We start from the raw sequence: 27,408 nt of genomic DNA on the forward strand, positions 1-27,408 counted from the left end.
AAAAAAGAATTGAAGCATTTGTTTTGAAAAAAGAAAAACACATTTAAAGAATTACATGGACTTTGCAAACAGATTTAAGAAAATGAAAGGTAGGTCAAATTTTGGGCCTACAAACCTGACAGTGTCCTGTACTTTTAACATGTATGCTTTATTTGAGACGTTCCTGATCCTAATGATGTTTTATTAATCAGTGGCATAAAAATGTGGAAATGACATCATTAATCATCATTAATCATAATAGCTTACCTTGTTGCATTTTGGTATGTGTCCTGATGTCAGCAACTGGTGACAGCCTACTTTGAGATCTCTGTTGTTTGTGCAGTGTGACCATTTCTGTTACTGTCTGTTCGTAACATAAAAGGTTGTTTTACGATGGCTTTGAAATGCATTATAACACCTAGAGTATGTCAGAGAGAGTTTCCTTACCCTCCAGTTCTGAGTATGCCTGATGGTGCTGGCTTCACCTCTCCCCTCTTGGAGCTTAGCACACAAAGACATACCTTTGTTTTGGGAGTGACAGGAGGTGCAGGTAGGATTTGGGAGAGGGGAGGAAAGTAGCCCACTTAGCTAGCTGGTTTTTCTTTCCAGTTTAAAAAACTACATTACGTGCTAAGGTTGGTCTGATCATTTGTAAGTCCCCTATGCTACCGAGGTATGGAGTAATTCATAACCTCCCCTGTTTTGGTTATAAAGCTGGATGATAAATTCATTAATCTTCTTGTTTGTGAGACCCACAGTCAGTTGAAATGCTTGTGCATGGGGCTGGCATCCTGTCAGGTTCTGCAGCTGAAAACTGCTTTTTCAAATTCCAAGATTTTTTTCCATAGAAGCTGGACTAATAATAACGTTTTGATACTAGATCAGCTAGTCCAAATTGCAGCCCTGAAAAGCCACTCTTCTGTTGGCCAGACGGTGAATAGCTGCTGCATACAGACAACTGCTCTGTCTGTCCGTGCTTATACCTGGTATTATTTTAGAAAAATTCCAGCAGTCACTGGCACAGTAGTTGTTACTGGGGCAAAAGCTTCACCAGCAGATTATTTCTATATTGGGGGTGGGTGGGAGGGGAACCCCAGGCTAATAGCTGGATTAGACCTGTTGGAAATGTTTTTGTCTTAAATACATTTAGATAACCTTAAGGGCCTGACTTATACCCAAGCAAACCAGCAAGTTCAGAGTTAAGGCTTCTCACTCCATCTCTGGTACTCACTGGAGCGCTTGGCTCTCCAGCACGGGTGGTATTGGAGATCACAGGCTATCCTCAGATCCCTGCTCACCTAGGCAAAGCGTTTGCTGCCTCAGTGGTGCCGACTGTTCCAGGTATGTCTGTTTACAATACACCTGCTGTCCTGCTCAAGGTTCCGCTGGTTTCCCTGGTATGTTAACGGCTGGTGGCAGCACAGCAGGTGTGGTGGAAAAGCCAGCAGTGAAAGGGGGAAGGGTGCAGATGCAGTGAGAAGCTTTAACTTTGAGTTTCCTGGCTTCTGTGAGCACAAGTCAGACCCTTAATGTTGTTTTAATGTATTGTTTGTGTTTAATTTTTAGTAAAAATTTGAACACCATCCAGGCTACAGAGGTTGCAGTGGATAAGAAGTTTAAAAGCTTTGGTTCAAGATTACAGGAGGCTGCAAGAAAAATTAAAGACATGGAAATGAGGATGGAATGACAGGCTGCTATTTTGCCTCAGAATACTGAAGATTGTAAAGCATTGAGAAATCGAATTCATGACCCTGGAAATCAAGCTCAGATTAAGAAATGTCAGGTTGGTAGGGGTTCCTGAAAGTCTCAAGTTAGGATAAACCGAGATTCTTTTCCCGTAACGAAGGTTCTAGGATGTGGGGGTGGATGGTATAATTTATGTTATCTGTGTTATATGAAATGCTGTACTAATACTTAAATAAGCCAGCTAAGTGAAATTATGTTTTTTTTAATTAGTTTCAAATTTGTGGTGTTGAACGTCACTTTTGAACAGTTTACAGTTATTTCTTTCTGGCACCAAGTTGCATGATTTACTGTTAATGCAGGCATGGAAAATACTGCTCTTAAATACACATTGCTTTATCCTGCCACTCGAAGGGTCTGCTGCAAAGCCAAACACATGGTGCAGTATGACATTTCTAGATAAGAAATGGGCAGAAAGTATCTATAGTGGAAGAAGTATTTTTTTGTTCAAAGGGTTCTGATTCATAGTGAAACTGTGACTTTCCAAATGTAAACTTTAAATAGTGGCTGCCGCTGTGATTAAGTTACTGTAAGTTTACTTAAGTGTTGAGTTATTGTCTGCAATTCAGTGATACGGTATTTAGGCAGAAAGGTTGTGCAACAGGAAGTCTATGCTGAAGTTCAGAAAGGATTTTGGCAAGCAAAGGTTGGTAGGGTTTTTGTGGTCAAGGTCACTGGATGTATTTGAGTTCTGGGGACTCTAAAAGTCTGAGTTTCTCTCAGGGAGGGTTTATCCTTTTAGTTATTTTTCTGGCTTTTGTTTCTATGCTTTAGGGTTTGGTCTGGCTGGTATGCCACTTGGCACCGATATGGACAAGTAACTTGGTTGAAATCGATAGATACACTGGTGTGAGGGGACAGCCAGCCTACACCTTTATGTATATAGAGAAATCATTATTTTAAAGGGTTGTGTTTTGTGATGCTATATTTCATAATTTTCTGAGATAGCTCTAGTCAGAAAAGCATTTCTTAGAATTGACAGTTTTTCATCTCATCTTCTGTTATCTGTTTGGACTATATGCACTGTTATGTTGACAGAGGTGCTTTAGTTATATGTAACTGAGGGAATCATCTGTGCCATATTTTCCTCATTCATCTTCAGCAACTTCAGTAACAAAGTTCAGTTTTCTTTTTTTATTTTAGTTAACATTCAGACTTGTCGTTGAAATCTTGGCTTTGCTGGACCAACAATTGAGATGATGGCCATAACATTTCAGTTGCAAAATAAGCATAGGTTTCTGTGCAGTATGAATAGGACTTGCAATGTCATTTTTACATTTTCTTTCAAGACATAATTGCATTTTAATAATGCTACTACATGTTCATGTTTCTTCCAAAATAGCGTAAGTCTGTAACATGCTTTATTTTAGTGTGTTTCTAAGTAAATGTAATGTGGGGGTTTATAATTAAGTTCCCATTAAAGGATAGTAATTATTCTCTGGCAAACTATGTAGTTTTGAATTGTGTATTCATGTAGCGTTTCTGTCCTGAACCACATTTAGTGTGTGGTTTATTTAGTAAAAATGACTACGAAGGTTATGTGGCCATTTCCGATTCAAACAGGTAACAATGGTAGGTTAACAAGATGCACAATTAAAAAATAGATATATTTAAAAGGCTTTCATTTAATGTTGGTGGCTGGATATTACTGGAAGAGTCTGTGTACCAGAAGTATTTGTTAGCGTGTCTGTCACTGTAGACTATGACAGTAGAGGTTAGGAATTAGTGGTTTTACAACAGAGAATAGTTTCGTGGGTGTTGTACCCCTGGAGAACTTCAGTGAATACTTTTCACACCTGAATGCCTGTCTGCTATGGTGAGAGTACTGCAGAGTCAGGTTATTGGCATCATCAGTCGTTGAGAGATGCTGGTACTAGAACAGAAAGGAGCCAAATGTAATGACGGTTGTTCGGTCTCCCTCAAGTATAAAAACTGCTTGAATAGGTAAAGAACTTAAATGCCAGATTGTAGTCGGGCTGGCCTATCATCCTGACTTGGTTAGGGCTGGACAATTGGGACTATGAGGGTAACAATCTCCTTAGCTGTACTCCTTCAGCCCCAGACCTGAGCTTGGCCCCAGTGGGGAAGTAGTATGCTGTTTCTGTTGACTTGTGGAAATCTCTTTTCCCAGCAGCTGTTTTTCTTCACCAGGTACCTTGTACAGCTGGGATTCTACTGATTTTCTATCCACTTAAAATGCAGATGATGGTCTTTCAGGGCTTGCTTTTTGACACAGGCTGGGACTTAAGACGCAGGGATTGCTTGTAGAAGGTAGCTGGGGAACCTCAGTCTTTTGCATTAATTTTGGACTAACTTGTATTATTAAGCCATAAGCAATGTTTTTAAATTCACACTGCACCAAAAATACGTTGTTGAAATTTGCATGCAAGAAATGTCTAGCCTGCTTCACTGTGCAGTCTTTAAAACTACTTATTTTAAAAGAGAAAAAAAAAGCTCCATGTACTTCATTCTTGTTTTTACTTTTCCTTATCTCTTCAGGAAGTCCCTTTTTTTTTTTTTCCACCCACACTTAACTACTTTTGTGTACATGTAATGGTTTAGTATTATTCCCTTGAGTACTTTTGTATATTTATAGCATCTATACTGTTAAAAAGATGCTCTCTAAATATCTTGTTGTAAGGATTACTTTTAAGACTCCATAAAGAGGATATAAATGACGTCTTCACTTTGAAGTGAATTTCCTTCCCTTGGATATTTAACATGTATTTCTTTTTCAGTCTGCAGTGTTCCAAGTGTGATGTTGATTTAGGGAGGAACATTCTGTTTGTATTTTTAAGACTTTTCAGTGGTGGATTAAGCATGATGTGTTTGTTTCACTAAGCTATACAGAATTGTTTTGTAAAACTTCTAAGCCGAAGTAGACCTACTTAGATCAGCAGCTAGCCTGTACACTTGGATGTTGGATCTTTGTAAATTCAAAATTTTGCTGTTGTAGGCTTTTTTTCAGTTAAATTTTAGACTCAGCAGATCATCGTCATATATGTAAATTGAATACTCAAATCTTCACTGAGTTGCTTATAGTATTCCATAAGCTATACTCTTACAAGCCTGGACAAGATGTTTCTCACTCTTGTCTAGAGCTCACAAAGGTGTGGAATCTAATCAAAACATAAAGCTTGGATAAGATCACACAGACACTTCTTAATAGAGCAGTGAGGATGTATCTTCAAAAAATGAGTATACCACTCCCTTAGTGGTTTTATCCATCTTCTATTGTTCAGCCTTCTGAACATCTATGGCATTTTTTTTCTTAGGTCTTTTGTGTTTTGTTGATTGCTGACTGTAAACTTGTTCCTGTTTTACTAGCTTCAGTCCCTGAAATATTTTTCTGCCATCAGAATAAGCAGACTAGCTATAACCAATTTTTTTAAATTACATTTGCATGGCTTGAATAACAGGTCTTCTCTGTTTCTTTGTAGGCATTCGACCTCCGATCATGAATGGGCCCATGCACCCACGCCCTTTGGTAGCGTTGCTGGATGGCAGGGATTGTACAGTAGAAATGCCTATTCTGAAGGATGTAGCCACAGTGGCATTTTGTGATGCTCAGTCTACACAAGAAATTCATGAAAAGGTAATATTTAGAGGTATAATTGAGATGGTTTAGAAAATGCAAATATTTTAATGATTATTAACAGATACAGTATTGTTCTTAGCTATGACAAAGTGTTTCACTATTGCATTGTAGTTAATGGCTGATTATCTTAGTGAGTGAGTTACTGATCGTTTCCAGTAAGTATGAAACACGATGACGAAACAATGATGAAAATGTCTGTGTTGAAGCATGCTTTTGTGTAGTATCTTTGGCTGGATGTTGTCCATATGCTTACCTACTGAATTAGATTCATGGAGAGAGTTACCTCTGGGGAAATTACAGTATTACATGATATTTTCAAATGCTTCTTCGAAACGTTTTGCCTTAAGCTGGAAAGCCAAATCTCAGTACCAGATTGGCTGAGTGAGGAACTTTCAGACTTCTTTGTTTAGCTAAGGAACTGTGCAAATTGGGTTAGAAGGTCTTGTGCACTGAGAATTGACACTGCAGGAGAGTTTCAAAGCAAATGCTAACCCAAAATGCATTTAAAAAATGAATTTAGTAATGTATTCTCACTGTATGTTATTTCAGAAGTTCACACCCTTGCATGTGGTTTGGCAGCTGTAAAACAACTAGTGAATATTAATGTTGTCAAAGGTTTTCTCATTGTCTTAGATCAGGGGTCCTCAAACTACAGCCTGAGGGCCGGATACGGCCCCCCAGGGTCCTCAATCCGGCCCCCGGTATTTACAGAACCCCCTGCCCCCCCCTGCCGGGGGTTGGGGGGGAAACCAAGCAGCCGCAGATGACGTCCTGCCACTGCATCCGCGTGCCGGCCCCGGGTTTAAAAAGTTTGAGGACCCCTGTCTTAGAGGGATACCCATTTTTTGTGATGACAGCCAAAGGAGCCAGCTGGCCTGTACACCTACATGTTTCTTTCCAGAGACTTCTTTCAGCATGAAGTCCTCAAGTCTTGCCCAAATCCTTGCTGCCGTCTAGACAGCAATAGAACCTTTTCAAATCCATACTTCTGTAGAGGTAGAATTAATTTTGGTGAAGTTTCTGGCTAGCAGAGTATGCCTCAAATGCCCAATACTCGTTCACCTGATAAAGGATGAAACCAGGCCTTACAGCTTCAGTGGAGGCAAAAAATGTTATAAATACGACAGCAGAGGAGGGCAACCAGGGGGTCCTTCTACAGGAACTGATTTTCTTCTCCAGCAAAGATCCATGATAGACAAGTACAGATCCAAGTCTTAAAGGCTAGGTAGGTGTCTGCATCCACTTCTCTGTGTGTGGTGCTGCCTGTGATTCATGTGTTAAGGAGTTGTGTCAACTGAACCAAGTTGCACCAGTATTTTTGTTTCTCTAGAGGTACCTTGTTAGACTTGTCCTGCGCTAATTATAGCAGCCCTTGGGTTTGTGACAGGTTTTCAGATGCTTTTCACTATTTTGAATTCATAACTGGTTTAATTGTTTATTTACTTTTCATGTTCTTGTAATATATAGCATTGTTAAACATTTTAAAGTCTCTGTATCTGATGAAAGATTTGATCTTTTCTTTGATGACTTTTTTACAAAGTCTGCTACTTGAAAATAATACCAAACTAATTTCCCTTCTCTTACCAGGTGAATAAATCTCATTTTCTGTAGCCCATTTCATGTTAGTATCTTCCTGGTGAGAACCCATCAACCAAATACTTAGTTTGTTATTTCTTAAGGAAACTATTTTTATTCTGAAAAACATTTCTCATTGTTAAAACTTCCAAAATTTGCAAGGGTAGGTGATAGATTTTTCTTGGTTTTTTGTTTTTTTCTTTTTTAAACAATAAAGACGGAAGAGTTTTATGCTGTATCAACACAGCAGACTAGAACTACTAATTCTCATTGTCCAGGCAAACACAAGAGATGACTCCTCTTTCCTGAAGCCCTGCATGTAGTTTCTTGGTGGATATCTGTGATGCTAGTTCCTTGGCGGATATCTCTGCAGACATTTAGGTTTCCATCTCTTACCCTTCTGCCCCCGTCCCCTCACAGGAATAGGCTGTTGTCAGAACGGTAGTCAGGAATGATGTTTAAAGTTGTTTTCTGCTGCATCAGTACTGGCTTAATGTCACTACCTTGTTTTGTTCAGCTGCCTTTTCTAATGTGAACAGGAGAATGGAAAAAAAATACAAACATGTTCCTACCAGGAAGTAATCTGCAAACACTCTTTTTCTCAGTTCATTAGTTGTTTCTGACAGGATAATTAAAACTATTCTTTTTAGATGGTTCTTGAAATAATAAGCTAGATTCAGAGCTGGCAATATTATAGTTCTGTTCTCATGTCTTTTTTGAAAACATTTATACTGTCGTATAGAAGACCATCTTTACAGTGGATGGTTCATGGGATAGCATAAAAACATGAACTTCTATTTTGTTCTTACATTGTATTTCAAAACAGCAAGGTTTTACCAAAACGTAGTGTTAATTTCAGCCTTCTCTTTAACATCTTTGGAAAAAGACTAGTGTTTTTACTGTGCATACAACTAAGACTATTCAATATTGTGGCAGTGAATGAGAACCTAGAAGTAACTAGCATGAGAACAAATAAATGCAAAGAAGTGAAAACTTCTCTGTCTTCACTGGTAATTTGAGATGCATAGAAATGGATACTGTTTTGTTTGGGTTTTTTTTTTAATTAAAAAAAAAAAGCACTTAATTTGTAAGGTTTGAAGTCAATAAGTATAATGCTTTATTTTTTAATTTGGAGAAATATTTAACCCAAGCTTTTTTCCCCTCAGCTCCTTTATATAAATCAAGAATTAAAATGTGATATAATGCCTTATTTCTCTGTATTTCTTTTTAATCATGTTGAAAAGTTGCATTCATCTTTCTGTTTTCCTGTTTTACACCACTGTCAGAAGTTTCATAAATAGCTGGTTCCATTAACAAGGACTAAATAACATGTGGAGGATGTGTTGCACTTTTTTTTTAGTAGATAATAGCAGTCTGCTCTTCAGATCAACACTGTAACATTGGCAGCTGCACCACCTGTATAGTTTTATTCTTTGCATACTGAAATCAACATTGTTTACTTCTGAGACAGGGGAATTCTTGTGTGACATGAATGCCTTGCCTTAGAAACACTCAGTATTTTCTGTTATCAGTGGGATGTAGTAAATTAACTTTACAAATCTTCAGACTGAAAGTAAGTGTGTGTTTCTCAAACGGTAGATTTGGAAAAGCATTTAAATAACTAATGTGTAACACAAGTGATCTATTGTTGATCTTCAGAAGAGTGTTGCATTTAGTGGATTATACTGAAGCTTGCATCCTTTGCTGCTTATTATACCAAAATAATGAATTCTTAGTGAACTCAGTATTATGTCTAGAAAATTGTATTTTTCACTAGCTACCAGTACATCGCCATAGTACAAATTCTCAGTAGTCCAAAGGATGATGCAGTCCTAAAACACTGGGGTTTGCAAAGTACCATTGTTCTGCCAGGTCATAAATTTCTGCAACAGATCACAAACCATTATCATATTGTTGTATTACACTAACATAGACTAAGAGATCAGTTCTATGCGGTGTTGAGTACCATTCACTTCCATGTGAAATGTGTTCACTGTTCATCTGCAGTGAAAAATAACTGTTTTCCACGCATCTTTAGAGATATCTGTATTTTAGTACTGCTTATATAATACATTGTTTGGGAATGGTGCTTTTCTAAATATAAAATTGTTTTCAGGAAAAGTTTTAGAATTAGAAGGTGTATATTTAAGGCAGTATCGAAAATGTTCATGTATTTATGAATGCACATTCCTGGCCATACTAAATGATGTTGTGCTGTTAATTAAAATACAGATTTTGATTATGGATGTTAAATTGTAAAAGGCTGTTGTTCACCCTTGTGAAAGAAGAAATGACTGAAAATCAGGAAAAGGTTTAGTGTTGAGAAGAGCTTGCTGGAAGCAGAAGGTGAAATTTGGTTTTTCTTTCATATGTTTCTTGTCTTTAAGAAGAGATACTGAATCTAATAGTGTAGCAGGTACAGATACATTTAGATTGTCTGAAGTTGCAGGAAGCAGGCCAGAGACGGGGAAATTCAGAATGGGATATAAGAGGTGATTGACACTGTTTGCTATGCATAGATGGAATGTAATGAAAAAAAAAAAAGAAGACACAAACAGGGAAATGGATGAAAAGGAAAGGAATGAAAGACTACAAAAGGATGGCTAGGAAAATAACCAGTATAAACCCAGCTTGCGCAGTTGGGGAGCCTGTATCACAGGGGTTTGAGGAGTAAACATGAAGAAGGGATTTCTGCTGGTCATGAGAATGTTTCAAGGACAGGATGATGGTTTAAGATACTGTCTTTTAAGGTAGCTGGACAGCAAAGGAAATGAAGTGGTAAAGGGGAATTTGTAGTAGTTTGTGATCCAGCAAAGTGCAAGCTAGACATTTTTCCATAGAGGAACAAGGAGGCTGAAAGATTTTAACACACACACAAAAAGGAGGAAAAGAAGTGAGGGTTTGAATGCCATTTGTATACAGGGTCAAAAGCAGGACGTTAGCCAAATACTATTATACCTTACTATGTGCTAATTAAAGAAAGTTTTCTCCAGATTGGGTAATGCCCGAGTTTCAGTTCTGCAGCAATTCCCTAATGCCAAAGAGTTCACTTGTCATTCTCTTTTTTTATGGCTGAGGCAATTAAAGTATGGAAAATAAGTAACTTGTTTAAGGTCACAAGTAAATCATAATATGTATTAGAACTTGGCTTCATCTCAGGTCAAAGCATTCATTCCCCATGTTGCTCTTTGGAAGGCAAGTTGGATGGTGAAGATATGTTCCCATCCTCTTGAAAATCAGGCTGCCAGTGCTTAAGTGAACACTGACCTTCACTGAGTGTGACCCAAGGTTTTGAAATAACTTTGCAGTTATAGATGTTTATTACACTTCTTCAGAAATTACTTGTGTAAAGTTTTTATTGATTTTTCTTCCCCCCTGTCCACCCTCCCATCTGCCATAGAAAAAGCAGTTTGTTTTCAAACCAGTCCGAAAGGCTGCAATAGACATGTTTGTACTTTGACTCCCCAAGTTCTGTTTTATTGTAGATGTTGCATGTGGCTATGTGAAGTTGAGCATTATGTTTGTCAAGCTGTATCATGGCATAACTGGGAACTGGATACACTGGATCCTATCAGGAAAATTTATCATTTAGGGCAAAAACTATTTTCAGATTTTGGTGGTTGAATTTCTTTCTTAATAGAGATTGCATTCTGTCAGTAAGAGTTCCTCGCTATATTTAAAATTTTTATTTTACAATTAATCATATGTGAATCAGTTTTCACAGTAACCATCTGAGACTGATTCCAAATGTACATGGTGTTTTGGTTCTGCCAAAAATGCAGGTCCTCATCCAAAAATACATAAAAATAATTAGCTTGCTCCCATCCTTATTCCAGGTCAACTTGCTTCTTTACTGTCTCATGCTCTGTTGTCTCTCCCCCTCTTTTTTTCCCCAGTCCCTTTTCCTTTCAACACCATTCACGTTTATTGCTTTACCTAGCTCCCTGGCAGCCTACCCAGCACTTCTGATTTCTGCAGTATTTCTCCTCCTTTCTACTTCTGTACCTTTGAAAGCATCACAGACTCAAGCACACCCTTGAGGTCTATGTGTTGCCCAAGGTTTTTGGAGTTCAAATTATTTACTCTTTAGGCTTCCTGAATTATGCTGTATATTCTGTAACATGGAATGCACTGTTTAGCTCCAAAGGGCTAAATGTAAACATAATATGCAGGATCTGGTAGTATACAGCTCAATCAAGCTGAGAGGAAAATACGGTGATCCTTGCAAACCCAAATGAGAAAGACATGAAGCACAGCTGGTTAAGAACGATCTTTAAAGCAAATCATATAGGCTGGAAAGAAGTCAAGAGTGAGTGTGAAGCTGTGTACGTTTTGTCATTCTCTTTTCCTGTAATTATGTGGTTTTCTACATCTTGCCTCAGATCAGTTAGAAGAAAAAAACCGGGAGTGGTTTTTTGACTCAATTTATGGCTTCATGGAAATACCTAGTTCACCAGAACATTAAAGAGAGTAAGCTACTTGGTTGGAAGTGGCAAAATTGTCTGGTAAACCTCTGCTCAGCCTTACAAATGATCGAGTTAAGTTAGGATGTATCAGATCCCTTGACTTCTGTTTAAAAAGCACAAAATAGAATCATCTTCACAGGGATATTACTTTTCCATACTTTAAGTAGAAAAAAAATTAAAAGCTGAACTGCCTATTCAATCATGTAGGACTCACAGTCTTTCAATTGCACTTTTACATGGGAATTAAATGTAGAAACAGTTTCAGTCATTACAGTTTTATCGTAAGACTGTTTCAAAGAAGAGCTGAAGAGCTTTCACAATGCAGCAAATGTTTTGAAACTGATACAAGCAAATCAAGAATGGTGCTCTTCAGATGAGTCTGATTTGTTCTGTATGAATGGTTAAGATAATTTTTACAGCTTCAGATTCTTCTTTGTTTAGCAGTAAAGCTGCATTCTTGCATTTGTACAATCAGTGCTGTTTATATTCAAGATGCAGTCACAGCATTTTAGTTTTCCATCAAAATTAAATTCTCAAAGAATATGGACTGAAAGGAAGCCTCCTTGTTCTAAACAGTATGAATATAGGGAAGAAGTTGTCACCTCGGAGCTGATCCAGAACCTTATAAATTTACTGAACTGGAATGAGCCTTGGATCAGACTCCTTATGAAAGAGTTTGAAAAAAAAATAACAAAAGGAAATCCTAAAAACTTCATTATACCTCATTATACCACAAAGTAGTAAACATAAAACTATCACAGTAAGCATGTATACAAAAGCAATGTTTGTATTCAAAGCCCTTCTGCCAACATCTTTGGATTTGCCAGTGGTGATATTACAGGTCAAGTGCAGCATTATAGGAAAGGGCAGGCTGTCAGTGTCGTCTCTGAACTAATGTCCTTTAAAAACCAGAATGGAAGTGCTTCTGTACCCAGGAAGCAGCATAGATCAATCCTACAGACAGATTAGAGTCTAACATAGTTGGTTATCAAGTAACTTTTTCTTTCATTTCCCAGTACTAGGTTTTACTAAGGGTCATTGGGGCTTGAAAATTGCTGGTGATTATTAACAGGTTTTTTGAGACAGAGTTGTGTGGATTGATGCATTGTCATTGGTGACTTTCATGACACAGTGATCATTTGGTATAGATGTTCAATTCGTCGTAGTGTCTGATAGACTTGAACTGAAATAGAGCACAGTTCAGCCTTATTAATAGAACATGTGAGTTAATACACAGAACTCCTGTTAAAGTTTTTTCATTAAAGCCTTTTATTTAGTAGAAGTGTTTTCAGAGTCTGTATTCTCAAAGTGACTTCTGTCGTTAAACTGCATATAACTGTCAGTAAATCCTGGGTTTGAAAGGCTTGCTTCAATATAGGTTTTAAAAGGAAGTTTGCTGTAGGCTGTGCATGCTGTTTATAAAGTTTTGTGTGTGTATTTGTATGTGTATCTATTTTTCAATAGTAAATTTCAAAAAAGTTGAGAAACGGGCTCTTGCATACTTTGTGTGTGTATATATGCAGTTCATACAATGTGTGGATGTATAGGTTTTTAGAGGGTGTTTTCAGGAGCCTGGAAGTAAGTTTTGTTTATGTTTGTATAAAATATTTATACTTACTTGTATTTATGTATAGTATAAACTTAAGTATTAATATTTAGGGTCTATGCTAGACAGTCTCCTGGCTGAATAGAGCGCGTATCATGAAGTGCGTAGGTTACTGACAGTACCATAGATCATAGGAACTGAACATCAAGCTGATGGTCTCATAAAGAGAAACAGGAACTTGTAAAAAGGAGCACAGACCAGCAGTTTTGGAGACTGCCTAAGTACCGTTTGAGCACACTGGCGTTTCTTTTTAGTTTTAACGGCATTAGTTTCACTTGAACCCTTTGTGACGTTCTAGTAAGGCTTTGAGAGCAGCTACAAGTGTGCTGCAGCCTTCCCCTATGTGGCAGACTGTTGATTACAAATTTGACATGCAGCTACAGTTTGCACGTCAAAGAGTGCAAGGCCTACTCAGTTTAGGTAAAGTACATTTTTTCCACCCAAACGTGCAAAATATCTCAAGTCTGCTGATGCTGGAACATAGGGGGGGTTTGGAGATGACACATCAAACTCCAAGTCCAAGAAACGCAATACCCTGTAGTTTCTAGAACCAGATGAAATATACTATAGCACTTTCTGGTGATGATTTTCTAGAAGTGTTATTAGTAAATATTTCATTAAAAAATACGATTTTTTTTTCATATTCAGTATGTAATTTATAAATGTGTTCTGTCTCTGCATTGAAATAGTTTGGCATTTTACATACTGTGTTATGTTTCTGTGGTCCAGATTTGATCCACAAACCTCTGAGATCAATCTCTCATAGTAAAATCTAGCATCATCTTTAGATGACCAAAGAGAAGGCCTCGCTGTTCTTTTCTTAGCATGTTACAATATGTATATACTTCATTGTAAAAATACACAAGATGCTAGAAGTTATTCCCCAGATAGTACAAGGCATGTGTGTCTCAGTGGTGCCTATGCCATGTTTGACATGATGGCTAAAATAGTCTTGTGCTGAAATAAGGTGAAAAAATAGGAAGAGGTCTTGAAAGGATTTAAACCTTCAGTATTTGGTACTCGAGATTTGTTAAATTCTTTGAAATAGACATGTCTCCTACTATCGTGTCATCTGTTCTCTAAGAGTTGTGGAGACCTGGCACGTTGTGAAAGCAGAGTAGTCATTCTGAGGTTGAAGAACAGCAGAAAGACCTGTCCGAGCGGTTGTGGTTGGAAAGGATGTCAGCTCGTTAAAGAGGGTATGAAAAAGGCTTTCAACAAGCAGTGTGCTATAGCTTCACCTGGAAGTAAGTCTGAAGGTGTAGATATTATTGGGCTACATAATCATTTGGTAACAGAAGGAAGCCAGCTCCTGTCCTGCATTTCAACTTTTGTCTGGGATCCTTTCTTCCCCAAAAGTAGGCTGATGAGGGCAGGAATGATTGTTGAAGGTACACAGCTAACTCTGCTTGTGCTCTATCAAATTTTGCCCGTTACCTTTCCTTGCAAGAGATCATGGAAGAGTATTGTCTGACTGCCACGTACCTAGGCTACTCTGAAATTTCTAGCTAACTTGTTAAATAATGGTATCTCACTCAAATTGACATAAGTTGATATCTTTGTAATAAAATTGTACTAGAATTTGGTGAATCTTGTATCAATCAAGTTCATTATGGAAAATGATGAAAAAACCCACATATACTCCCTGTTTCTCTCATGCTTCCACCGCTGGGTGTGCTTCTGTAAGTGTTCAGTGTACTCCTATGCACAGTTATTTTTTCTAAAGATTATTTAATTTTCCAGAACTGTTCATGTTTATATTGGATTTCAGTCTCATTTTCTACTCGGATTTAGTTCAAGTTTTGATTTTACTCGTTGACAAGCTTGTCAAACTTCCGAGTGTGCATTTATTATATGTAATGACTGAGAATACAAATAATTCCAAAATATAGAAACTTCCACTATTAATTTTTTGGCTCTCTTAAGTGGTATCATTAACATTAATCAGTGCTGAATATTTCTAACTTCAGGTTTTCCGCTGCTATTTTCTGCAGTTTTGGCATACTTCAATCACGTGGCCTGTTGCAAAAAGTAACATAGTTAAATTGTTAAATTCATGTGAAATAACACACAATTGCAGAGTATTATATTGCTGGCAATGGATTTCCTTGCTAACTGGTCTGTAATGCTATGAGAGGCTCAAACACTACAAAGAAATTTTAACAGATTTGTCGTTTGTATCTGTTTGTTCCATATCCTATATGATGGGTAAATAACTGCCTGTGGAAATGGCTAGTGTCAGCATTAAGCCATAGCTGAGAAATATTTTTCCTTTTATTGAACACATTCCTAACCTTCCCAATACTTACCCATCTCCTTCTGGTGCCAGACCATAACCTAGATGGGTCCAAAAATGTAGTGAAATTGGTCCAGACTGGTGCTCTTAAGAGTCCATATTACATTCTTGACTGGCTGAGTTAATAAAATATGCATGATTATGAAGTGAAAAGCTGCTTCCCAAATGAAACACTGATTTTAAAACACAAATTTCAGAGCCACTTCAGGTGTGTTTTAATGCCTGTTTAACGCACTACTTAAAGTCGTGGCAGCTCTCTGTCTGCACACACAAAACCACACGCACACCATGGGCCTTTTCCAGCCTGGGAGAGGAAGGTCTGGCTGTCATACAAGCCTTAGGTGGGTCCTTGTAATCTCAGCTACTTCAGGTTTTGCTGTTCTGAAAACTACACAGGGGATGTTTTCTCCTGCGTCACAGCTGCCTAGAACAACCTTGGAGGGATGGGAGGAAATGCATGTGATAAAACACTGGAGGACGTGGCTAATTGGAGAGAACCGGGATATCACAAAGGACTTGAGGACCTTGAGGCTTGAAGTTAGAAGTGCTATGACTTGGAGAAAGAAGTCCTGCTATAAACTTGGGAGTGTGACATAAACGTGTACTTCAAGAGAAGGATTCAGCTTTATGCGTTGGTCAAAGGACCAGCTGGGAGTGTGACAATGGCCATGCAGAAATGTTGCATGTTGTATGAGACTTCATTAGGAGAGATTTCCAGTACATCCACTGCTGCTGACAGTGCTAGTGTTGGTGTAACGCCATGTGGAGGGAGACTTCCAGTAGCACACTGGTGCGGTTGTAGTTGTGGTCACCTGCAGAATTGCTGAGACTTGTATGAGCATGGTGGCGAAGTGTTAGACTTGATCAGGGGGGTAGAAGGGCATCATCCTAGATGCGACTAGAAGGACTAGGCTTGTGAAGTCCAGCCAAATGAATGCTGAGAGGGGATATGATCGTTGTCTATAAATATATTTGGATTCTAAGCACCGAAGAGAGAAAGTACAGTTAAAGCAAATGGCCAGTACTGGTGCCAGGACAAATGGGTGGAAGCTGGGCTGTGAATAGATTGAAACCGGAAACTTGAAGAAATTTCCATATCATTGTAGCTGTGAAATTTTGCAACAGTTTTCTTCTAGGAATTGATGGAATGAAAAAAACCTCCCCACCCTAAGGACATTTTAGGTGGGCACTCAGGTTGTAAGAGGGGCGTTTTCTTGTGCAGACTGCCCCAGGCACCGGCTTTGGCTTGTCTGTACCAACTGTAATGTCGCTGTAGAAGTAAAACCAATAAACTGTTTTGTTTGAGCTGTTACATACAGTTAAAAAAACCCAAAGAAACACGTTCTGATGAGTGCAGTCTTTCTACTGGTGACTGCTAAATGTAATTTCCAAAGGACTTGTTTGTACCATTTAAATCATAGAGTTTTGTGTGTATAATGGTTTATAAGATCAGAGCCTACAGCTGTTCTTTGAATTATGTTGTAGCTGCATTCTTTAAGGATGTGTAATTTCTGATTTTTTTTTTTCAGTTCTTACTCTTAAAAGTAAATCCAAATTCTGCTCGAAGAATTTTGATCTTTATCTGATTTAGAACTGGGGTTACCAATCCAGAAACACCTGCTGAAATAGCATAAATCATTTTATAAAGTATTCAGTAAGAGGTGGTTTGCTATCATTTTTATGGAGTTTGGTTTTGTTCTAAAATTTTTCTTTGTGTATTTTTAATTTTAAAAATTGCTGCTGCAGTTCTTGGGTTCCAACAGTTGTAATCCTCTGTGTGCCAGACTGTGTTTTGCTGCAATAGTTTTTTTTAAAATGATTTATGTTGATTATTCTTACTCATCTTGCAGTACCCTAGAAAATGCTTATATGAGCAGAAATAACTCAGATGACAGAATCTGTACGTGTACCAGACCCAAAAGTCTATTCAATAAGACATGTAGAGCCTCTACAGAACTTCGTGAAGTGTGTGTCATAAGAACCTCTTGAAGTCATTACAGCTAGCTTAGATACTGAAGTTTTTGTGTGTGTTTTGTGTCTTGTAGAATGATTAGGAAGTTAGGTAGTACATTGAAGGTAGAAACACAGGGGTTTTGAACAAGTGAAATAATCCAGTTTGCATATAAAAAGGAAAGTGTTGGTTGTCTTTTCTCCACACCACTTTTTCTTAACCTTTCTTGATTAGGTTGGGTGCACCCTAGCATAATTTGAAAGATTCTCAGATCTGTCAGATCCTCTAAATTTATGTTTGCTTTTCTTTTGCAAAATTTTTGCTTTGGTACGGTTTCTTAGTCCTTGGTGCTGTATTTTATGGATAACGTCTAGTTTGGCATTCCAGACCAATTTATATGACATCCAGTTTTTTATCGGTGAGAGCTTAGTTGCAGGATCAGTAAACTAAGGGACAGACACTTTGTTCTTCTGAATGAATTGGCAGATTTCAGTCTCTGTTGTCTAAGGGTTTTGCAATGATAACTGAATGTTTTCTATTCAGGTATGAAGCGGTCTTAATAGCGCAGTGAATGCTTGTACCACTGTGTGTATGGTGAAGAGATACTGCTCTGTGACTGCATTCAAAACTGAGTGTCAGCTGCCTAAGCATAAAAATCCTTACTGTTTACATGCTTGCTCCCATGTTGTGTTTCATCTGCATGTGCAGATGCAATCCAGTGATGCTTGTACTTAGCGTTTGATATTGCAGAGCCTCTCCTGTGAAATGAGGAGAGTTTTCCCTCTTAAAAAGAACACAAATGCAGGTCACTTAGTTCTTCTGAATGCTAGAATGGATACATGAGATGAAAGAGAGTAACGAGGCTGGAATATGCTTTGAGAAATAACTTTAAAACAAAAGACCTGGATTTAATGCTTTTACAGTCTTATATCTGAAAATATGTATACAGGATTAAGTGGAGATCCTATGAAAGAAAAAAAATGTCTTCTATTTTATTTATAGGTACTAAATGAAGCAGTGGGTGCACTGATGTATCACACTATCACTTTAACACGAGAAGACCTGGAGAAATTTAAAGCACTTCGAATAATTGTCCGAATTGGCAGCGGTTTTGATAATATTGACATCAAATCTGCTGGAGATTTAGGTATGACTATTAAAGACATTATTTTACATCTTATACTTGCCTCCAGAAATCTGATAGCATCTAAATCTTTGCATTAATGTTTTCTGTATATTGTATGTAGGCTGTATAATTTTCTCATCAAAGTGTTTAAAAATCATTATGGAGATACTAGCATTAGTTAATTAAGTGATAATATTAACAGCTTTGTGACAGGATAACAATTCGCCTGTTCAATATAAACCCAAGGAGTTAAGCCATAATTTTTCATCTCTTTCTTTTTTACCCCAATTGTATATTTTAACTACTACTGCTGTAATCCAATCACGAAATATAATTCCATCAGCATGGCATACTACTTCTGTTTGAATAAAAAATGAGAACATTATCAACTATCTGAGACTTATTTATGTTGCGTGAGATTTAGTAATAAACCACTCCATAAAACAGAAATACCGATTTCGTAGAGGAACCAGTTGTTGCTGCTTCAGAATAAATTCAGATACTGGAACTATGAAAGGATGGTGCTTAGTGCAATAGTTCCACTGCAAAAAAGCAGCAGTCCGATTTGTACGTTTCTTACCTTAGGATAAACCATCTCTTACCTGTAACGTAAAGGTCAAACCACCACTCAAATAAATGTCTTACGTTTTCTTCGTTCCTTTTCTAAGGATTTGAGGTGACCAAGTATGTTTCCCATTATGCTCTGGGAAGATCTTGGAAATGTTTATTGCAATGTTACAGTGCTTAGTCCTAGTAATAATCCCATTGATGTAAGAAGGTGGTGTAATATGGTCTGTTTATCAGTAAATGATAGTAAAATAATCACCTGTTTCTAATGGCAGTGTAGTTTGCACAGCAGACAGAGGCTAACAACTTCTTTGTGAGCTTCTATAAAGAAGAGATCAGGTCTGAAAGCATGCAAAGCTGTGCTCCTACATATTGTAAGTAGTCCCACAGTTCGGCGCATCTACTGTGAGCCCCAGAAAAGAAGTATATTTGTAGAGATTGGCCTGGGGTAAAATCCTAGATCAAAAGCCAAATCCTAGATCAAAAGCCAAACCCTAGGTACAGATCAAAAAGCCCGAACAGTCAGCAGTCCAATTTGTGCAGAGAATCCTGATAAGAGGAAGATTTTTTACAAGTTTGTTGACTATTTCTTTCAGTCTTCATGCTGGATTGTAACCGCAACCGAAGCTTATAATTTAAATGCATCCAGATAATTCTTCAAGCTGGTGTACAGCAGATTTAGGAAATTCTCACTTCTATGAAATGCTAAATGGCCACATTCTTCATCATTCAGTTCCTGTGTTGTGGTTAAACTGTTACACAGTGATCCATCCTGTTTGTACATTCCCATATTTACGAAATAAAATTGTCCACTCTGTCAAAAGCCTATTAATAAGTCCTGGAGGGTTTATGGTGTAAAATCTCAGATTTTAATAGCTAGGGTGAAATGATTGGAATTAAATACTAACTTACCACTGATGAGGCAAATGTTCCATTTGTTGAACTAGTGCAAATCATACGCATCTCAATCAGTTAATATGAGTGTTAATTGCTTTTGTAAAAAGCTTTGATTCACTTTAGAAATACAGCATAGAGTTAGACCATAAATCTGAAATATTCCTGAACTTCCATAGTAACTTTCTGATATTTTTCATAGAGCTGTCTCAGGGGGTTATTACTAGCTTTTCCTAAAAAGTGTTTTCACATTAGCAGTTCCTTAAAATGCATGAAAACATATGTTGTGTTGATAAAATCTTTTAAGATCTGATCTGCTTTTTCTCCACTTTATTAATTGTTGACTAGAAAATACATACACGTGAGTGTAGCTGCATGCAAGTGAAGTGAGAGTCAAGGTGATGCCCGTTGACTCCTGCAGTTTTCTGCATTGAACCCATGCACAAAATCGCTGAGAGTGTTGGGAAAAGGAGAAAGGGAAGGAAGCATAGAAGCAATGGATGTGAGATGAGTGTGTGCTATGTTTTGCTATGTGAAATGTCTCTTCATATCCTTGCTTCTCTTGTTGCTTTTTGTGGTTCACCATGTCTCTGCCTTTCAGTAGCCATTTTTAAAGTTGGGGGGAAACAGGGAAAAAGAAATTCCTACAGTTTAGAAGAGAAATTTTCTTTTTCCCCAAATTTCCTAGGGAAGCCTATTAGGGAGGAAGGTGTAAATCGAGTTTATTCCTTATTCCTCTTCCCAAGTATGTAATACAACTCTTTAAGCTTCTTTTAAAGCATTATTTTGTTGATGCCAGCTATATGGAGACTTGCATATTGAATCTGTTTTACCATCTAAAACCTGCATTTTTGCTCCATTAAAAAGGGGTTTTTTTGTATAAACAATACAACTGTTTAATGTGATGCACTTAAAGGGATGTTATTTTTCAGTTTTTGTACTTTTTCCCCCACTGATTTTTTTTTCGATCTTCAGAAAATTGAGTTTCATACTACCATTGATGTTAGCAGGATGCCAAGATTAATTCTCCAGCAAATGATGCTGTTTCATCTTTTTGTAAGTCTAAGAGCAGTGACGCAGCAGATACTATATGTCCACAGCAGAGGAAGGAAAAATAGTTCTGCAGGTTCCTGGTGTTGGTTTTTACTGATCAAAAGAGAGCTGTAAAGAAGTACTGGGCAGCAGAATGAAGGCATTTGACTGTAGAACATTGATAAATATGATATAACCTTATTATTTGTCAGATTACTTATATTACTGTTATTGAAAATGTTTTTTTCTTCCTTGCTTCATAAGATATACTGGCATTTGCTGAGGACTCATTGAATATTTATTTATGTAAAAACCCGAACAACTAGATAGTGAAAACAGTATTAGGGTGTTTTTTAGGATACAGAACACATTTTTTTCTCTGCTGTGAAATTGCATTGTACACTGTGATCTCAGTCAGCAGAACTGAGACACAAACGTTTGTGGGAACTGATGATTAGAGAGACCAGGTAATGTAGTAAATAGAATGAAGAGAGACAAGTCAGAAGGGAGACAAACTCTTACAAGTGAACATTTGCTTAACTGCTGTATATTGAGTACTGGAAGGTAAAAAGCAGGATGGGTTAACTTGCATGCAATTACAATCACCTGTTGCCTGAGCTGTTTTTTGAAGTAAAAAGGAGTATTTTGAGTCTTGAATTAATCTGTCTTCCACAATTGTCTGTGGAAATCTGTAATGGTCTTTAGCTGCTTGATGTTATGCTCTTTTCAACTGGAACTTTTCAGCAATTGGGAACATGGACTTAATTTTGCATTATCTTTACATGCTATGCAGAAGCAGATTTTATATTTCCCTATTGACAGTTAGATGGTTTATCTCTTTAATTTGAGGGACCAGGAAAGGACTTGGATTCTGTTTGTCATAAATCTACAAACCTATGTGCAACACGAAGCAAATTGTCGCTCTCTGTGTTGCAATTACCTATACGTGAATTGGAAATACCAATAGTCATCCTGTGAAGGCTCTATAAGGGTTTCTGTCATTATAAATTATTTAATTTTTTTTTATAACTTGTATAGATAGCTTTTTGGAGGGTATCTGCTCACTGGTGGAAAACTAACTCACACAGTTCAATCTAAACAATTATAATTAACTGCACTGTTGAGACCAGGGCAGATTTCTCTTTGCTATTCAGAACACCTAACTCAGTGTGCATCTAAAATGCTTACCAAGACTTGTGTTCTAAGCTGACATCTTCAGTACTTTCCTTTTGTGGTTTCTGTTATTTGTTTACTGTTTGCCTTAGTTTGCAAACAGAATAAAAAGCAATAAAAAATAAGAAAAAAATATTTGCGCATATTTATCAACCATTATGTCAAGTAGTCTGTCTGCCATTACAGTCAGAAACTTAGTATTTCTGCAGAACAGGTGTTGAAATATCTGTAAATTTAAACATCATACTCGTGAGTTTCTGTTAAATGGGAAAAAGTAAGAAATGTTTGGCAACTGGTATCTTTTCCCCCGGTTCTTTGCAGGGATCGCAGTGTGTAACGTGCCAGCTGCCTCGGTAGAAGAAACGGCAGATTCTACCATGTGCCACATTCTGAACCTGTACAGGCGAACCACCTGGCTTCACCAGGCTTTGCGGGAAGGCACAAGGGTACAGAGTGTTGAACAGATCCGGGAAGTGGCTTCTGGAGCTGCCAGGATCAGAGGGGAGACTTTGGGCATTATTGGATTAGGTATGTTGGCTTGAGAGGTGGTTTAATACTCCTCACCTTCCGTTGCTTTGAAAACATTATGAAGATTTGAGCTATAAAAATGGAACACTTAATTCAGTCTTTTCCATGTCCAGCATTCTGTCTAATACCATTTAATTCCTGGTGTTTATATGTCTCAGATCTTTTCCCCTTATACATCATCATTTCCCTCAGAAAACTCACTTCTTTGCTGATACTGTCTCAGTTCTTTGAAATTCCATACATCTTTCTGTTGCTATATTGCCTGCTCTCAGGCACACTGGTGGTAAGAGAAGGAGATGCCATCACTTCCCTTTTCCAGGACAAGGCTCCTGCTACTTCAGCCCAGTGTCACATGTATACGTTGTATTTCTTATCTGTTGTCATATTTGGCCCTGTTTGTGCTTTTTTCCTTTTGCTGTTTTTAACATCCCTGAAAAGCCTTTGCTGCAGTAACAGCCTGCAGAGCAGTTATATTGTGCATTTGGTTGAGCTGCATCTGAAATGGTATTTCAGCTCAAATGAGAGGAAAAATATATGCAAGAAAGTTTGAAATGTTTCCAGACCTAATAAAATCACCTACTTTACCTCTTGGAATGGCCCTAAACGTTTCAGCATCTAACAGATGGACAGGCTTGCTTGAGATGAATTAATTACTGTCTGTTACAGAAGTAGAGAAGAAAAACAAGCAAGTCAGTTTCTATATAAAAATTATTCAGTCATGTGCTTGTCTTATCAAAGATCTGATAGATTGTGGATGTAATTGCTGTGGTATTCATCCACAGGAATTAATAATATGATTTTGACAACAAGGCATCATACTTAAATGACTGTTCCAGTTACACATTGCTGTCAAATAATTCAAACCACAAAATCTTACTTTTGGAAGCTGAAAATAGCCTGGCGTTTCGTAGTGCTCATTTAAATGAGTATGCAACACACCAAAAACATCTTCACAGTCAGAGAATTGCCTTTAAAATATGACTTTCAAGAAGTTAGTCATGAAGTTGCTTTCTCAAATCTATACCCATGTAATTATGTACCTCATTTAAACACACGATTATTATGCTCACAGTGTCTGTACGTGAATTATACAGTCACTTGCAGTGTTTTAAAAATGGAAAAGCATACCTAGTATTGGAAACTGAAGCCTTGGCTCATATGCTGTGTTCATATTTGCTGGAGATACCTGTCATATTGGCATTGCATTTTTTGTGTTGAGCAAATTCCAGACTGAGATTAGAAAAAAAAGTAATTGATTATTGGATTCCTTAAGTGAATTTTGTGTGTGTTATTTCTGTTGTGAGTGACTGGAAAGTATAAAGAAACGTGGATAATCAGATGGCAAATATGTGAAGCTACGTAGAATGCTAGTTTCTGGTTTTAGTTTCAAAAAGCAAGCCTTTTGTGTGCATAGTATAGTAAAAGGCTAGTACAATCTGATTTTAAAGGTAGACACCAGTTACAGTTATTAACCAGTCATTTTCTCCAGACTTCTGTTGTTCCTATTTCTTTTCCTACAATAGAATAATCACAATTCCAAGGAAAACTAACTTTTAAAGTCAGTTATGAAAACTTCCATGGTTTTTTTGTGCTTGTACATGAATAAGCAGAACATTTTGATTCCAGCCTGTCCTAACAAACTTCTATGTAGCTATGTATTAACGAAAAATAAAGATGTGGTCTTAGAAGATAGGGAAATAGGGCTGTACTAGACTTCACATTCGAGCACTTCAGGCACTTAGGCTGTGGCATGCACTCTTTTCTGTTACAGATTACTGCAAGAGGCTACCTGTCTCTAGTTTCATACTGAAACGTGTATTTACAACCACCTTCAGAAGACTGTTGCCCTTAGGTTGTGTTTGTCTACTAGTGGCGTCTTCCCACATCTGTAGTTTTGCCTCAGTTTATTATTTTACTGTTTAGAGATGTCAGTGTCAGAAGTGATGAACCACTAAGAGACTATGCAGTAAATGCACTGCACACAAAACGATTCCCATCATCTGTTACTAAGTCCTTCTTGTCTCTAGTTCTATGTAGTGTCGTTATTTCTGTCGTTTCTCATTAATGTGTCTGAGATCATCGTGTATCTCAACCACAGTTACGTTCCTCTACTCATGTCTAAAAATTGTCTCTTCAGCAGTGGGTTGCTTAAATTTATCACTTTGCTGCTGCAACAGCTAACTCTGAACCTTCATCACATCTGTTCCTGGGCTTTTCTCTTGTTTTGCCAAAGAGAAACACCCTAGCTCTTGCATATCTCTGTGCAAGGGAATGACTCCAAAGCTTCAGCTACTCTCTTCCTTATCCACTGGTCTAGCCAAGTTTCATGACTCACCTGCCTTCTTTCCATCACCCACTCTTTTCTTTGCCTTCTCTCATGCATATTCCTGTTTTGACACTTGGTCTATCCTGCTTAATCCTATTACTCCATGCTTTTCCTTTAAAGTTAACCCTATCTCTTAGCCTTGGCTTGTATTGAGCTTGTAAAGATAAGCAGAGAGTCAAGAGCATAAAATGCCTCCTTCGTTTGCTCGTTGGGTACCATCCATCATTGTTGTGTTGTTTGGTTAGCCTCTGAGCTCCTTAGGGCAGAGCCTGTGTTTCTTTCTGTCTGTATGAAGTGTGTGATTCTTTGAGCTTTACATAAATAATATCACCTCATTAAACAGCTGTCTTTGTCACTTTTAATCTTTATTACTATCCAGTGTCCTATATTTCAAGTGATGCATCACAAGCGTGGATAGTAAGCTCTACATTAAAAAAAAACCCAGCAACCTACCTTTGCACCTTGTATCTAGACATGTAGGGTTTTTTTATAGGAGAGTATTTATGAGCAGCAGCATGTAAGTACTTGGGTGAATAGATAGCTGGACCTGGTTCTGCTGTAATGATGATTTTACAGCAGTGAAGTCACACTCCCTTCCCCTTCCTTCCCAGTTACAAATGCTGATGACTCATAGCTAATGCATTTCCTCACTCGAGAGGTGAAATTCCTCCAAATACATCTGTCTCCACATCGTAATAAATGTCATCACTCAGTTTGTCTTTCCTCACCTGCTATATTCTCCCAACAGTCCCACAGTCCTGACTAGATATGGCCCGAAGTTCTGATCTGCATTATCAGACAATATTAAGGCTTAAGAGTTGGATGGTATTACTGTGCAATAAATGGTGTGCACTTAGCAGTCCTACTTGTTCTCTTACGTGCTCAGCAGGAAATGTAACGAAATTGTACTCTGCACATTGCAGAGTTTTCCAAGAGGGAGGAAAAATTACCCAGATTCTCCATTACTGTTGCATAGGCAGGAAGGAGCTGCTAAGTGAAAGCACTTTTTCTTTCCGTGGAAGTCTGCAGGCAGGTCATCAACATTTCCACAGTATCAAGGGCATTTTATAAATCTTTGTAATACTGGCATAGGATGTGCTTTCTTTGCCCAAGGGCTGAATGGGCGTCATTGACAACTGCAGCTACTATACTGTCACACTCAAATGAAGTCATTGGCAAGGGCAAGGTCAGAGACACCCACGGACCGAGGAGCTCGGAGGCTTACCGGGAGTGGATGGGTCAGACTATAACAGGAGACCCAGGTGTTTTTAATGAGCCTCTCCACACTTCTGGTGTCACTGAAAAGATGCATGGGCTTTGCTAGAGCTCCATGTAAATCTCTAATTTATAAAATAGACTTTTTTTGGCTTTCTGCTTTTTTTGCAGTTGTATACAACATACATTTTCTGCATTCTTCCCACACTACAGGCCAAGAAGTTCATTTAATATTTTGAACTTCAGAATTTTCCTTGCCTGGAAGCAGCTAGGAATATTCATAGCAATTGTATTATGATTTTGAGAGAGTTATCCTGAAGGTAGGATGCTTCGTATGCTGTTCTGTTGTTCTTGATGTGCTGAGGTAGGTTTTGAGCCCTCCCTCATGCCCAGGAGAGTCGTGTATAATAAAAGTTTTTCAGGAAGGGGAAAAAAAACATCGTAGGTTTGTGGTTGTATTGTATTGTTGGGCAGTAGTTGAGAAAGGAATTGGCAAATTACATCAGTCCACCCATGTATTTGTCTAATGACTAAGACTAAATATGAATTTTCAATTGTGGAAGAGTTTTATCCCATAAAATAATTGTAATAGGACAGTTCTGGCTAGAGGTACACGCATATGATTCAGAAGGAAACTTAGCACGCATTGAAGGCGGCTTTGGTTTATTAGCCTGGTTGCAATGAATAGAAAGTACAGCTGAACTGGAGAGTCTGTTGTAAGAGATTTCACTGTCATGAATCCCCTCAGGTATTAATGTTGTAAAGAGTGAAAAAAAGAACAGATGACAGAATGTTGCATGTGAAAATGAATGGAGCTGGAGTAAAAGCTGTATGCTTCGTTTAACAAAAAACAAACAAACAAAAAATAGTGTCACAGTTGTGTGACTTGGTTCCTTGAGCTGTGAACATGCCAAAGCTTGAAAATAATAGGGTTAGAAAATTGTCCCAATTCAAGTTTATAAAAAACAGCTTCGAAATTGAATAACATGTATGCAAGTACTGAAAGAAAAGTTTGAGGAGTATTTTAACTTCGTGTCCCCAAATAAAAGCAACAGTCCCCATCAGATGGACATACTGTTTAATATTCCAAGCACATCTGTTACTAAGCACTGTGGAATTGCAGTGTTCATGTTAAATGATCAACAAAAAACCTTTCTTCCTGTGGCGGCTTAACTTTATTCAAAGAAAAACTGAAAAGCAGAGGGAAATACCTTCAAGCACAGTTGGAAAGAAATGGGATTTCCCTGTGTTAATTTGATGCTTTTTTGAACTAACTCAGATGTTGAAAAAGAAAACTTGTTGACTTTTTTTCCCCCCCTCAAACGATTGTTAT

At 37.8% G+C, this 27,408-nt stretch overlaps 1 protein-coding gene across 10 annotated transcripts in view; it reads left to right on the forward strand.

The window, feature by feature from the left end:
* CTBP1 (C-terminal binding protein 1) overlaps positions 1–27,408 on the forward strand; it is a 251,620-nt gene that overhangs the window by 206,110 nt on the left and 18,102 nt on the right. For 6 of the 10 annotated variants that reach the window (XM_037386855.1, XM_037386872.1, XM_037386863.1 and 3 more), the window contains 3 exons: positions 5,163–5,317; positions 18,217–18,361; positions 22,328–22,534. In XM_037386855.1, coding sequence (XP_037242752.1) covers positions 5,163–5,317; positions 18,217–18,361; positions 22,328–22,534 — 507 coding nt within the window. Of the gene's footprint in view, positions 90–1,545; positions 1,763–5,162; positions 5,318–18,216; positions 18,362–22,327; positions 22,535–27,408 lie in introns of all 10 variants that reach the window. The other 4 variants (XM_037386915.1, XM_037386931.1, XM_037386922.1 and 1 more) reach the window with 3 other exon arrangements.

This window comes from Falco rusticolus, chromosome 1 (genome assembly GCF_015220075.1).
Source record: "Falco rusticolus isolate bFalRus1 chromosome 1, bFalRus1.pri, whole genome shotgun sequence".
Classification (NCBI taxonomy): Eukaryota; Metazoa; Chordata; class Aves; order Falconiformes; family Falconidae; genus Falco; species Falco rusticolus.